The sequence below is a fragment of the Canis lupus genome, chromosome 16 (assembly GCF_011100685.1).
Source record: "Canis lupus familiaris isolate Mischka breed German Shepherd chromosome 16, alternate assembly UU_Cfam_GSD_1.0, whole genome shotgun sequence".
Taxonomy (NCBI): Eukaryota; Metazoa; Chordata; class Mammalia; order Carnivora; family Canidae; genus Canis; species Canis lupus.
Window position 1 is genome coordinate 54399112 of NC_049237.1, and position 15366 is coordinate 54414477.

Below are 15366 nucleotides of genomic sequence, written 5' to 3' on the forward strand. Positions count from 1 at the left end.
GGTTTACTTTATTAATAAATGTGTATATGAGTAAACACTCAACAAAATATTATATAGCTCCACTATGACGATCTCATATTTTATCTTGCATAATAATATGTATCTATATGCCACACTGATTTCTTTTTTTTGGAAACTTTTTAAAGTATTTTAATCACTTCATTGTGTAAATATTTAATTTATAACTGTCGATGCCGGCTCTGCAATCATTTTCCCCCTCTGCATCGTTCACTGAAAAATCCCAAAAGACTATTAGGTCAGTGCCTGGCACCTACCAGGGACCCAGATAATTGCTGAATGAATGAATCCTATATACGAGGACATCTTTGTGAAATGCGAAAACTTACAAATTATTTTCGAATATTACGTAACTTTCATGAACGCTTAATGTAATAACTAAGGAAACATGTTAAATTGCAGACGTTAGACGTTCATTTTAATTTCGAAATTTTTTCTTTGGCGTTTTGGAGCAAATACTCTATTATTTCCAATTTCTAAACAAAAACTGTCATATCTCCTGGAGACTCCTCATACCCTCAAAATGTTGAACTGCCAAGAGGACTTTGGCTGGGCTGAAACCACAATATTTTAAAAGTAAATTTCTAAGAGCCAGAGGTTTGGAGGGAGGCTCTAAATTCGTTAGAAGTGAGGCCAACTACTACTAGGATTGAAAGCGTCCACCCAATGAGGTCAGGGATCCTGTGCTCCAACCCAAAGCAGCTCCCCAAACTGGGGGACCCTCGAGGCCCTGAGCCCCCACCACCGCTGAAGCCCCGCCCACTCGCAGGCCCCGCCCATCTGAGGCTCTGCCCCGCCCACGAGGTCCTGCTGGCTTCGCTGAGGCTCCACCCCCACAGGCTCCGCCCCTCCCCACAGGCTCCGCCCCGCCCACGAGGTCTCGCTCCCTTCGCTGAGACCCCGCCCCCACAGGCTCTGCTCTGCCCCCACAGGCTCCGCCCCTCCCCCCAGGCTCCGCCCCCGCCCCAGGCTCCGCCCCGCCCACGACGTCTCGACGTCTCGCTCCCTTCGCTGAGGCCCCGCCCCCACAGGCTCTGCCCCACCCCACAGGCTCCGCCCCCGCCCCACAGGCTCCGCCCCGCCCACGAGGTCTCGCTCCCTTCGCTGAGGCCCCGCCCTCACAGGCTCCGCCCCTCCCCACAGGCTCCGCCCCACCCCACCCCACAGGCTCCGCCCCGCCCACGAGGTCTCGCTCCCTTCGCTGAGGCCCCGCCCCCACAGGCCCCGCCCCTCCCCACAGGCCCCGCCCCGCCCCACAGGCTCCGCCCCGCCGCAGATGCTGCCATAGAAACCCAGAAAGCGCCATGGCTGCCGCCGGCCGGAGAACAGGGCCTGTGACACTGCGGGCGGCAGCCCTCCCCGCGTCAGCGTCACTTTCACCGCAGCGAGCAGCCCCCGCCCGGGGGAAGCCTAGGAAATGTCTGGTGTATCCGCCTCCACCGAAGAGCTCCCGCCTGTCCCGCTCGGTCCTGCGCTGGCTCCAGGGCCTGGATCTCACCTTCTTCCCCAGGAACGTCAGCAGGTGCAGGAGCGAGGCTGGGCGGGCGCCGGCCGAGCATCCCGGGGCCGCCCCCTCGCCTGCCGGCCCGCCCGGTGCAGGTTTCCCGCCAGACCCCGCGGGCTGGGCGCACACGCAAACACCCCGTCCCTGAGCCCCCCCCCCCCGTACTTACCCACTCAGTCCTTACCCCGTAGACGTGAGCTCATATAGAATGCCCGGGACTGCAAAACCTTGCAAAGGCAAGGCTCTTCCTTTAGAGACCCTGGACATCAAATACATACTCGTGGGGATCAGTTTACCCTCCGGAAGGCATCTAGTTTTTTTCCATCAGGGACTGAAAAAAGGTGCCGCCCCACTGCAGCCGCCCTGAGCCTGCCAGGCTGCATATCTGCTCCGGGAATGCGAGCTACCTTCCCTGCACGTGAAGGCGATGACGTGTTTTGCAGCCAAGGCCTCTGGTTTACTGATTTCAATCTTCCTTAGTAAACACGTGCCTGAACTTTTCAATGCGCCTGGGAATCCGCTGGGGATGGTGTTAAAACGCAATTCGATACAAATTAAGAGTGTGGGTTCGTAAACAGAACACCCAAGCCTTTGCTGTGCATCTAACCTAATCAAAATCATGTCCCGTGGCAAGTCTTCCTCAGGGCGATGATCCCACAAAATTAATTTTATGAGTGATTTGCTGTCAGTATGGAATATTCAATCGGTGTTGGTTGACCATAACCTATCACAACTGCAAAAGTAACTACATTTTATTTCATTTCCTTAATGTGACGTATGGACCAGGGATTTTTCCAATGGTTTCCTGATTGCAGAAATATTCACTGCCTACTACCCCAGGGAGCTTAAACTGTCATCTTTTGAAAACGGAACTTCTTTGAAGGTCAAGTTGGATAACTGGGCTCAGTTGGAGAAGGTAAATTAGCGCTCACTGACGCTTTGCTAAGAAATAGGTGTTTTTGAAGGTGTACTCCTGAAATCTGGGCTACCTGCGCCAGCCTGGACGGCTGTGCTACTGAGCTGGCCTCAGTTTCCCTGTGTTGAAAAGAATGTTGTGAAAGTTTGTCACAAGTCCCTTATGAACCCGGGCACACTCATTTCAAATTGGAGTGGGATGGAATAATTGGTTTTCTCATTGAAGAACAATATCTTAATAATTAACATGTTACACACACACACAATTTAGTTGAGAGACAACAGGGGATTAAGGTGAATTCATAATTGGACATGTGTCTAGAACATCATATATTCATTATAAGAATATAATGAAAATTCTTTCTTTCTACTATTAAAGTTCCTGGCAAGAAAAAAATTTAAACTACCTAAAGAGCTAATCCACGGGACAATTCACTGCAAAGCCGGAGTACCAGAAATCCTGGTCCAAGAGGTTTATACTTTGTTAACACATAGAGAGTAAGTCCTCTGGAATTGCCTAGTGACACAACCCAACGGGAAAATTGAATACGATGGGTCTCGTTACTACCATGTGGCTTGTCAACACTATTTTATTTTATTTTTTTTATTTCCAGAATTAAAAGTATCCAGGACGACCTCGTGAATTTCACAGACTACAGTTACCAGATGCGTTTGCCCCTGGTTCCCAGGTCGACAGCTTCAAAGTTGATTAAAGATAACATTAGGTTGTCAGAATTAACAAGCAATCCCAACATGCTCAGCAACGAGCTTAAAGTAGAGTTCCTCCTACTTTTACAGATGTTGCAAAGAAAATTAAGCAGAAAGTTGAATCCAAGTAAGTTTTCCTTTTTCCTTGGAAATAGTCGATTGAGTTCTTCCCAAGTGAATGAGGCCATACTTGAGTGCAGATGAAGGAAACGCTGGCCATCGTCTGGCCCATTTCTGCTTTTTTCTGTCACTGGTTTAAAGGGAAAGTAGTTCTCTTATGGTGACAGTGGAGTGATTTATCATCACTGGAGTGGTTTATGTAATAGTCTTTTCAAATGCAAGCATAGCCTAACTTAGTGTATTAGTACTTTTTATTGTATTAATACTCAATCACATGAGCATTTTTTTAAGAAAAAATGTTAGTGCGTATGTTCACATAAAATTTTGTGGGAAATAAATGTCACATCTCATCTCAAGCTACTAAAGAGATGGGACCCCTTCAGAGTTCGTCAGGATGCTTCAGGAAAAGCTGGATTCCTGTGATTCACTCTAGATGCTCTCTAGAGTATGTCCAGTGTCCCCCATTCTGTAGCAGGCTCCATATGGAGACTGGGTAAGGTGAGGCAGATTGGGGCAACCTGTGGCAACTTTCCAGAGGCACCACTGAAATAATTCTCAAAGCATCCACAGCATTTGCCGTCAGAGTCCCAACAGATGACAAACAAAGTAAGTGAACTTTCTCTCCTTTGGTTTTACTTTTCTCACACTTACTCAGGACACCACTCATGTCTTGGAATTTTATAGTCATTGATTCACTTAGCGACTTTGTCATGGCCATGGCACCCGGACCACTAAAGAATGAGGCCACTGTAGTCCTTAGGATTTCTCTCTTGAAACTCAGTTTTCTGCCGAAAAGAGCCATTTTTCTCTCTAGTCTGGAAGGAAAGGAGAGCAGCTAACTGTAACTTCCCCTTCAAACTGTGAGTTGGATATTTTGGGTTTTGTCCTCTCTTACTCTGTTTGTCTTCCATTGCCTATCATTTTTTGTGTCTCTTCCTTGATTTGCTCTCATCTCTGGCTCTATTCATGAATTCATGAGTAGAGAAAGAATTGAAGTTACTAATCCTGTTGTGGAATTTTATATTCAAATTCTTTTGTGTATTTAAATGTTAAACTTTTGCTCTGATTTTTGTCATGCATGCATATAATGCGAATGTGTAATTTCAAGAAGACAATGAATAAACATTTTTTTGTCCCTATGTAGTCTCTGAAGCGGCACATGAACAATACCTTTCCATTCTGCTGGTGTCCTTCTTCCTGCATTCTCCATACTTCCCTCTGAGAGAGATTATTGTCCTGCTGCCTTTGTTTATAATTTCCTTGATGTAAAAAAAAAAAAAAAAAGTTTATGCATGCAACTTTTCTTCTTAATTCCATTCATATATATTTCTTAATTTAGATTGTATCACTCTTTGTAGTAGGCAGATTGTCCCCATTGTTGTTTGTGCCCTAATCCCTGGAACCTGTGAACATGCTGCATTATATGGCAAAAGAGGCTTTGCAAAAGTTGCAAACCTTGAAGTAGGGAGTTAATGCTGGATTATTCGGGTGGGTCCAGTCTAATCACATGAACACTTAAAAGCAGAGATCTTTCTCCAAGTGGAATCAGAGCAACGCAGCAGAAGTTGAAGTAGAAATGATCTGAAGTGTGAGAAGGCCTCCACCTGCCATGGCTGCAGGGGCCATTCGGAGAGCACAGGAAGGTATGGGCATGGCCTCAAGGAGGAAAGAACAACTGCAGAGACAGCCAGCAGCAAAATAGAGACTTTGGACCTGGAAGTGCAAGGAACCAAATTCTGCCAAAAACCTGAATGAGCACAGGAGAAGACTGATCTCCAGGGCTTCCAGAAGGAATGCCGCCCTGCCAACACCTTGATTTCAGCCCAGTGTCGAGACTCTAAAAAGAAGCCCTCAGACTTCTGTACTGTGGGATAAAAATCACTGTTGTTCATACGTCGCCAAATTTATGGTAATTTGTTATGGAAGAAATGAAAAGCAGATACAAACTTCATAGTCATTACTGTTGGCATCATGGGGTTATAGAAATATTCTCCTATATTTAAACTGACTAAAGTTTAGCCTCTCACTTTCATCTTTAAAATTTTAATTCCAGTAGAGTTAACCTACATACAGTGTTATATTAATTTCAGGTGTACATTATAGTCATTCAACACCTCCATACGACATCCGGTGCTCATCACAAGTGCACTCCTCAAGCCCCATCACCTTGTCCCGGCCATCCCACACTCACCATCATCCCCCCACTCCACCACCCATCCACCTCCCTCTGGTAACCTTCAGTTTGTTCTCTAAAGTTAAGAGTCTGTTCCTCAGTTTGTCTTTTTTCCTTTGCCCATTTTTGTTTCTTAAATTCCACATATGAGCAAAATCATGTGGTATTTGTCTTTTTCTGACTTATTTCGCTTAGCATGATACTCTCTAGCCCTATCCACATTGTTGCAAATGGCAAGATTTCATGCTTTCTTAAAGGTTGAGTAAAATCCCATTGCGTGTATATACATCTTCCTTATTCATCTTTCGATGGACACTTGGGATGTTTCCACAGTTTAGCTATAATAAATAATCCTGCAATAATCATAGGGGTACATTAATCTCCTTGAATTAGTGGTTTTGTATTCTTTGGGTAAATACCCCAGAGTGTGATTACCGGATTATAGGGTAGTCCTGTTTTTGAGGAACCTCCATACTCTTTTCCACAGTGGCTGCACCAGTTTGCATTCCCACCAAGAGTGTTAGAAGCTTCCTTTTGCTCCAGATGCTCGCCAACACTTGTTTCTTGTGTTACTGATTTTAGCTATTCTGACAAGTGTGAGCTGATAGCTCACTGTAGTTTCGATTTGCATTTCCCTGATGATGAGTGATGTTGAGCATCTTTTCATATATCTGTTGGCCAGCTGGATGACTTCTTTGGAGACATGTCTGTTTATGTCTTCTGCCTTTTTTTAAATTGGATTATTTGTTTTGGGGGGTGTTGAGTTGTAGAAGTTCTTTATATTTTTTGGATACTAACCCTTTATCAGATAGATCATTTGCAAACATCTTCTCCCATTCCATTGGTTGCCTTTTAGTTTTGTTGATTGTTTCTTTCACTGTGCAGAAGCTTTTTATTTTGATGTAGTTCTAAGAGTTTTCATTTTTATTTCCCTTGTTTGAGGAGACATATCTAGGAAAACGTTGCTATGTTAGCCTTTCACTTTTAAAGAATTTTCAACTTTATTGAGTTATAAATTACAAATAGAAATCATACATATTTAAGGGTATAGCTTGATGTACCCTTGGATGTACATATACGTTGTGTAATGATCACTACAATCAAACACATCCATCTCCTCACATGATTGCCATTTTCTTTCTTTGCTTCTTGTTTTTCCTTGCTTGTTTACTTTGTATGGTGAATGTGCTTAAGATCAAATTTCAAGTACATGATACACTATCAACTATAGTCACCCTGCTATGTATTAGACCTGCATAATTTGTCCATCTTGCATACCTTTGATCAGCATCTCCCCATGTTCCCCCCACCCCCAATCCCTGGACATTACCATTCTACTCTTTACTTCATGACTTCCACCTAGATGTGAAATCATGCAGTATTTGTTTTTCCATGTCTGGCATATTTCACTTAGCATAAAGGTTGATTAATATTCCATTGTGTGTGTGTAAATATACATATCACATTTTCTTTATACATTCACACATTTTGGACATTTATGGACATCTCCATATCTTTAGCTATTGTAAATAATGCTGCAATGAACATGGGGGTGCAGATACCTCTTTGGAATACTGATTTCATTTATTTTGGATACATACCCAGAAGTGGTATTGCTGGATCATATGGTAGGACTATTTTTAAATTTGGGGAGAATCTCTATACTGTTTTCCATAATGACTGTGCCAATTTGCATTCCACCAACAGTGTAGAAGGGTTCTCTTTCCTTCCACATTTTCACCAACACTTTTAAATATTTTGTACTTTTTGACAATTAGCTATTCTAGCAGGTGTATTATGATAAGTTATTGTGGTTTTGGTTGCATTTCCCTGATTAGTGATCATGAGTAGTGATATTGAGTACCTGTTTATATACCTGTTGGCCATTTGTATATATCTGTTATAGGATTTTATTTTTAGGTAGTATCTAAACCCAACATGGGGCTCAAATTCACACCCCAAGATCAAGAGTTGCATGCTCCACTGACTGAGCCAGACAGGCACTCTTGTGTCTCTAATTTTGAGAAACATCTGCTCTGGTCCTTTGCCCAGTTTTTAGTTGGGTTATTTGTTTTGTTTGCTCTTGAGTTGTATGAGTTCCTTACATGTTTTGGATATTACTCCCTTATACATTGTAAATTATAAAACACTGATGAAGGAAATAAAAGAAAACACAGATAAACAGAAAGGCATCCCACGTTCACGGATTAGAAGAATTAATATTGTTAAAATATCTATGCTACTTAATTGATCTATAGATTCACTGCAAACTTGCAAAATTTCAATGGTAGTCTTTATAGAAATAGAAAAAACGATCCTGAATTCATATGGAACCACAAAAGAACCTGAGAAGCTAAAGCAACCCTGAGAAAGACAAATAGAGCTGGAGGCATCACACTTCCCGATTTCAAACTATAAAACAAAGCTATTGTAATTAAAACAGTAAGGTACTGGCATAAAAACAGACATACAGGCCAAAGAAACAGAAGAGCAAGTCCAGAAATAAATCCATGCATTTACAGATATTTGATCTTCAATAAAGACGCCAAGAACACACAATGGGGAAAAGATAATCTCCTCAATAAATCACATTGAGATAACTGGATATCCACTTGCAGAAGAATAAGATTGGATTCTCATCTCACACCTCAACATAAAGGCCAGAACAGGTCTTCAACATAAAACCTGAAACCATAAAACTACTAGAAGAGAACAGAGGAAAAAACTTCCTGGACATTGGCATTGGCAATGATTTCTTTTCTTTTCTTTCTTTCTTTCTTTCTTTTTTTTTTTTTTTTGAAATGACATCAAAAGCACAGGCCACAAAAGCAAAAACAAACATGTGGGATTGTATCAAACTAAAATGCTTCCCCACAGAAAAGGAACAAGAGGGAGAAGGGAACCTATACAATGGGGGAAAAATGTTTGCAAAGCAAAGATCTGGTAAGGGGTTAGTCTCTAACCTTTAAGATCTTAATTTGTCTGCAACTGAAATGGAGAACCAATTGTCCCAGAACCATTTCTTGAACCATCTGTTCTTTTTGTTCACCGACTTGTAATAATCTCACTTGTAATAATCTCATGTCTCAAATGTATCCAGTTTCTGTATATATATGGGTCTGTTTCTGGTCTCTAGCTGACTTTGCCCGTGTGCAACATCAACACCCACACTGTCTTAGTTACTATTGCTTTATAGTTGAGTGCTGGTACGTGGTAAATTAGCAAGCCCTGCAATTCTCTGAAGTATCCTCTTCATGGACCTTTGCTATTTCATTCACTGTGATTTTTATTGTCATGAATTCAGCAGTACTGCCTACTGTTATGTTTGCATTCACACCTAGCATATTATTTTATGGTCTTTGTTTTCCTCTTTCTTGTTTTTGTCTCACTTATTTTTTCTTTTGGATTGAATTTTATGACCTCTACCCCCCACCAACCAACGAATTTGGAAAATTTAAAATCTGTACTCTTTTCAGTGCTACCCTAGAAATGTTAACACGCATTTTTACCCTAATCTAAAACTAGTGTCTTCACTTTCTTTCTCCAACAATAAGGACCCTAGAACACTATGACATTGACAACTCCTTGCCAGCCCCCTACCACACTTCAGCATTTTAGTTCTCTCAAGTTCTTTTGCTGATACCACAAATCAGACAATTTTTTTTATACTTGTTTGCTTACATTTAGTCAATCTCACCATTTCTGCTCCTCATTGGTGCTACTTGGGATTTCTAAAACAAAACAATTCTATTTAATCTTCTATTCAAAAGTCCATCTTTCTGCAAAGCTAACCTCTATCATCTTCTTTGAACACAATTTCTCTTTAGCCACAGATCATCTCAACCCTGCAGATTCTTGAACAGTGTTCTATTATCACCAGCCTTGATTTTTGAGACTGATTTTAAGCTCAGCCAAAGTAATTGACTGTGATAATTATAGTTCTGAGAATACTACCGACCAGAACTGTATATAGCATTACCAGGGTCTGACTCATGAATAGAAATTACCTTAGACTCTTTTTCAAGCCTCAGTGAAGGCTGAGCTGCAGAGGAGGGGTAAGTGATCTTTAGAAGCACAGGGAAACTAATGCCCAGGCGTGACAGTTTATAGATCTAATGAGAAATATGGGAAACATGGGAATAATTTTAAGTCACTATTTTTATACTAGAAACATATTTGAAAAATGAAGAAATCCTGTATGTTTATATGAAATATAAAAAATACATGAACTATTAAAAAAGTCATCTAACCTGCTACAACAGAAGTCAATACAGTGTTTTCTTTTTAGGGTACTGTATGGGAGAGATAACCAGGGGATTTGAGGGCACTAGTGATATATTACTATCTCTTGATCTGGGTGATGGGTCCCCCAGGTGTATTCATTCTAAAAATTCATCAGGCTGTAAACACATGATTTGTTCATCTTTCTGTATACATATTATTATTGAATAAAAACTAATTTTTAGAAAAATTTTATTAATTTAACAGAGAGAGAGAGAACAAGCATGGTGGGGAGCAGACAGAGACAGAGGGAGAAGCAGACCCCCTGCTGAGGAGGGACTCCGACACGGGGCTCGATCCCAGGACCACGGGATCATGACCTGAGTTGAAGGCAGACTCTTAACCGATTGAGCCACCCAGGTGCCCTCGAATAGAAACTTATTAAAAAAGTAATAGGAACATAAAGATGTTGTCTTTAACTTTTTAAAGCAAACATTTTGTGCATCAGAGGTGTGGGGAGAGGGTTAAGAACCTTCATATTCACACCACTCTTAGAATATGATGAAAGAGATTCCTAAGGAATTTGCCTAACTTGTCTTATTTTGGCAATGGCCATGGTGAATTTTTAACAAAGAGTTTCTGTATTCATGTTTTGTAGAATGGTTTGAGGTCAAACCAACAGTGGGAGAAATTACTCTTGATCATCTTCCCAAACAAGTCTCCAGGTGCAAATATAATTCCCCGATTTCAAGGGAAAGAGTTGCTCCTCCTGTTTTAAGTGAGTTGTTATTGTTGTTGTTTTATTTTTACTTGTTAAGTGGATTTTTTTGTTTCTATTTGTTTCTTTAATAAAATGTTGATCTAGGCATTCGGTCTAAAACTGTGTATTAGATTGGTATGTTGGTAGGCTTTTCATAGGTGGAAGGGCCCTGTGGTCTGCTAAGTACTGGTCATCTGGTGCCCTGCCTCCTACTAAAGGGACCATTTCAACTCTTGATTTCTCTTTAAAGTAGGTGAGTCTGAAGCAGATGGAGCTCAGCAGCAGAGCTCAAAGCCCAGTTCTCTAACAGTGGGTGCTGAATCCGTCCTCAGGCAGATATTGACACTGGCATACCTAAATTTTCCAGTTGGTTGTACCCACAAGAAGCCACTTGTTTAAATCCTGGTAGTTCAGAAAGCATTTACAGCATAGCAAGCTACAGGCCACCAGCCAAAGTCAGTCTCCTGCCCGGTTTTATATAGCCTGCAAGTTAAGAATGGCTTTCACATTCTTAAATGGTTGAAAACAAAATGTATCAAAAGAGAAATGATACTTCCTGACTCATGAACACTATATGAAATTCAAATTTTCCCGTCCATAAATAAAGTCGTACTGGCACATAGCCAGGCCTGTTCTCCATGCCTTGTCTATGGCTGCTTTTGCGCTCCAACAACAGGGGCAGTCACTGTCCTTGCCCACAAAGCGAGGGTCTAGATTTAGTGAAAAATAACAAACATAACCAATACAGCTAATAATTTGGGGGACAGGTTGAGGACATCTTTTTATTAAAAATTATTTGTTGTTTATCTGAAATGCAAATGTAACTGGCTGTCCATATTTTACATGACAAACTGACCACAAAGCCTAAAATATCTACTGTCAAGACTTTGATGGAAAATATTTGGTGACCTATGCAACGGGGCATGTCTTCTAACGTGTTAAGGGACTTCATGGGAGAACAAATGGTCTTTGTTTACATAAGGTCTGGAAAAGCAGGTCAACAGACTCCTTCCTATAAACTTAGGATTGAATATGCTAATATGCATTGTAAATATTAAAGAGGAGGGGTACAGAATGTTTTCCAAACACTTTGATCACACATCATGATCATTTAGTTGTGTTTTGTTAATGACCTACTAAAACTACCTTTTCTCAGAACTCGCTTTTTAATGTGTAGACATAGGCCAGTTCACTAAAACCTCTTTAACTCCTCACATGCCCGAGGCATGGTACTCAAGAGAACCCAAAAGAATTGAGTGATGGCGTTTCTATGAGACAGAAGTATGTATCCACAGTTTCACCTTTGGATTCTGGGCACACATCCTCTCCTTCAACCCGCCTCAACCTCCTTCCAGGAGTGGCGCCTGCAGTGAAGGCTCCAGAAGGGTGGGAGCCGCAGCCAGGCTGAGGCTGAGTCGGGGGGGAGCCTTGGTTCCCTTGCCTCTCTCCCCTGAAGGCTACCTGGACCTGACTGGGGACGGGCAGCACAGGACCACTGGCTCTGACCTGCAATGGAAAGGCAGAAGGATGAATGAGTCACAGTAAGGCTCCCTTCCAGCCTACGGAACATGCTAGGTGTCCATGCTAAGTGTCCGTATTTGAAAAAAATGATGCCTCTGATACTTGAATTGCTAAAGAGCAATCCTCCTTTCTGTTATCTTTTCAGAAAAATCTCAAGGCCACAAAGGAGGTATTTTTTTTTTTAGAAAAATAATGCTATCATTATTTCAGATCAGAACTCCAACTAGATTCCTGCTTTTGCAATTTTAATCATGTATCAATGGCTATAAATAACTTCTCCCCCATTTTATTCTCTCAATGCTCTCTTTTTATGAGTCCCTCTCGCTTCAGTGGTCTTTTTCTATCCTTTTCTAAGTGGACGATGGGCCATGGGAGTTCTCAGGGCAGATCAGGTTGTGAAGAAACAGACTTTTATCTTTTTTACTTCTCTCAATTCTATTCTAGATACTTGGATTCTCTTAATCTAGGCAGAATGGAAAGGAATGAATGGTGTGAAGCTGACTTTGCTGATTATATGGATGAGAGCTCTTTTGCTAAATTTTATTTTCTTCCCAAATTTGTTCAAGGCATTCCTTTTTGGTTGTTTCTAGTAGAAGAGTAGAGTGATAAGTTCAGGTCAGCTAACATAACTTGAGGGTTAAGGGGAGGAGGCGAATCAGACCTAGATCGCGGAATCTGGGCCCAATTTTACTAAGATTGCGCTGCACGTACTGGCACTGAAACCAAGAGGCCGTTCACCTGAAAAGCTTCTAATTATCAGATACGGTGGGTGAAAATTAATTGTAGGATGGGTCATTACCTTTGTTTTTTTCATTAACACTTAAGTTCCTCCATTTGTTTACCCACTCCTAGCATCTAGCAAACTAATGGGCCAGGGGAAAATCGATTTCTCAACTGTCACTGGCTCCTCTCGTTAGAACTCAGTAACCCGAAGAGTCTGGGCAGCTTGGATGCTTCAGTGCAGAGTTCCAGAAACTCAACTATGAATTATGTGTATTCGCCAAATCCAAGCACTGTGAGAATCAGGCACTGTTGCCTCAGCTGCTTTCTGAAGCAACATCTAAAAATAATTGAGTCATATTCAGTATCAGATACACCAAAATAAGCCCTGGATATTTTAGGCACTGCTAATGACTTTTGGAAGTGGGTGACATTCAGGTTTTTTATTTATGGCTACTATAACACATGCTTTAAATATTCTGTTTACCAGGCATTTAGATGAGCCTGTGCTCAGCCTGTTGCAAATCGTTCTGCATGTTTGACGTATTAGAAACATTGATCGTTGTGCAAATATTTAATAACCACAAACTGATTTTTTTTTTCCACAAACTGATTTTAATGTTACTTAAATATTCCAGGAAACACAGGTACTGGCGGCAATCCACTTAAAGAAATTTCTGTGAAGCAAGCTGGAAAATGTTCTTTTGAATCTATGAAATCTATCAGAAACAAGGAAAAGTAACCTTGGAAAGCACCCGTCTAATGGCTTTGAAGAAGTGATGCCATCATCTCCCGCTGTACTAAAGGGATATAATTAACCTAGTCTTGGACTTATAAGTAAATTAAAGTAGTGTCTCATCCATAATTGGGCTGAAGAACATGGTTTTTCAATTCAAGAACCATTTATTAAACTGTGTCAGATACTGTTAAAAATACAAAATCAAACAGCACAGAATGAGCAAGAATAATTTTAAAGATACAGTTAAACATAACTCACCATGACAAGTAGATAAGTTATTTCTCGTGAATTCTGTAGGAATGGTGAATCTACTTTGTAATAGGCTGTCCTCATTAGAAATGAAAATGTCTTCTACTTGGCCTGATACATATTCACACATCACATGCATTCATAATAAATGTATTCTAAATGATTATTATTATACATTGGCCCACAGAGAACCTTGTCCACCCCCATAAATAGCCTGACTTGAAACATTTCTTAAAAAAACAGGTGTCCCTCCAGTTGATACTGAGTTGTGGGAAAGGAAAATTGTGCTTCACTTGGAATTTGGTTCTGTTTAGCAAGCCATTTAGTTCAATTAAAAAATTTCTACTGGTTGCCGCCACTTTTATTGGAGGGAAACCAAAACAGCTGCTATCTTGAAAGATTAATTATCTTTCATACTTTCTTATAATTTTACATTCACATTTGGAAATTTTTCTTCAACTGGAATTATTCATGTTTTTATGCTATTTTGTGAACAGCCTCTTCTGAGACTTGCGAGCTGAGTATTACTAATGCTGAATCCCATGACACGCACGTACTCAGTCAATTGTTCTGCATTTTTGAAGGCTTGGCTTTATTGGAATTTCTACCTCCCGAGACTTCCATATTTAATTTCACATTCTTGGCAGGTAATATTTCATGAAAGGAAGTAAAGAGAGCCCTAATGAAATAGGATTACTTCTTGGGAGTGTGTTTAGAATCTAGTTATATCTGAGGTAAAGGGTCCAGTTTAAATGCGTGTCTTAACCAGCTATATAGGTCATTTGTCTGTTACCTTGCATTCTAATGGGACGAATCTAAAGTAGAAAATTATGAGAATAATCTCCAACCCATAACATATGGGAAACCTTAGGAAAAGGTTATAGAAACCAGTCTTCTGAACATTGGCTGGGGAAAAGATCCAGGGAAGAGGATTAGATTTGGGTAAACAGTCATATAAAAAGTTTCTTTATTCCTCTCTTGACTGCATGTTCAATCTCCTGAAAAAGCTAATTGCTCATGGCCTGACTATGGTAAGTTCCCAACACTCCCGTGGGGCCTAGGGAGAGCTGTGGAAAATATGAAGTAGTCTTACAAGTTTCATTTCATAGTGAATAAGTGAAGGATGCAAGTATAGTCAAAGTAGGTGACTTCAAGAGCTTCTTGAAGATGAGTTGTGTTAAGAGAGGCCAACACTACAGCTGTATCTTGGGAATGCCATTGCTTCACAGCGGATCCTTGGCGGAAGGAGCCAAGGAGCTTTCCTAGGAGCTACAGCAGCTCTTACAGGAGGAAGTTTTCAATCAATCAGTAGAACACTTATCACGGAATGGAAGCCTCTGTGATACACTCTTTGTATTCATTAATAAGCTTTTTCCCTTTTATACTAATTCGGGAGTTTATTGTAGTCAGTGTTTCCTACAAGTGGAGAATCATCCTCCTCAACAGTCCAAAGTGATTCTTCTAGGATCCCAAGTAAGGTAATAACCCAGGTGGCCAGCTCAGCCCTTCAGAGCTCTGATGACTCTGACCCAGCACTTATGGAGAAACAACGTTCTCTCAAAGGTGGTTTTGGAGACATGACTGATGCTCAGCTTAGCAGTTAACTCTGTCATATTTGGTTTTAATGTAGTAGTTACTGAAATTTAAGGGACCTGAAATGCATTCATACCTATATACATAAAAATCTAGATAGAGAACTATATGCCATATTAAGCACA

The 15366-nt window shown here is 41.0% G+C and overlaps 1 protein-coding gene across 1 annotated transcript; it reads left to right on the forward strand.

Moving 5' to 3' along the window:
* Nucleotides 1-1305: 1305 nt before the first annotated feature.
* SPATA4 (spermatogenesis associated 4) lies at nt 1306-13525 on the forward strand. Its single transcript, XM_038560500.1, has 6 exons — nt 1306-1540; nt 2309-2438; nt 2817-2935; nt 3052-3272; nt 10318-10437; nt 13299-13525. Exons 1-6 carry the CDS (start codon nt 1323-1325, stop codon nt 13400-13402), a joined length of 912 nt encoding a protein of 303 aa, XP_038416428.1. The 5' UTR covers nt 1306-1322; the 3' UTR covers nt 13403-13525.
* The last annotated feature ends 1841 nt before the right edge of the window (nt 13526-15366 follow it).

What these genes read in the sequence shown, in the direction of transcription:
- SPATA4 (XM_038560500.1), top strand. Translation starts at nt 1,323, where the DNA reads ATGGCTGCCGCCGGCCGGAGAACAGGGCCTGTGACACTGCGGGCGGCA. An exon ending in ACTTTGTTAACACATAGAGA is followed by an intron (nt 2,936 to 3,051) that starts GTAAGTCCTCTG and finishes TTTTATTTCCAG; the next exon opens with AATTAAAAGTATCCAGGACG. An exon ending in AGTTGCTCCTCCTGTTTTAA is followed by an intron (nt 10,438 to 13,298) that starts GTGAGTTGTTAT and finishes TAAATATTCCAG; the next exon opens with GAAACACAGGTACTGGCGGC.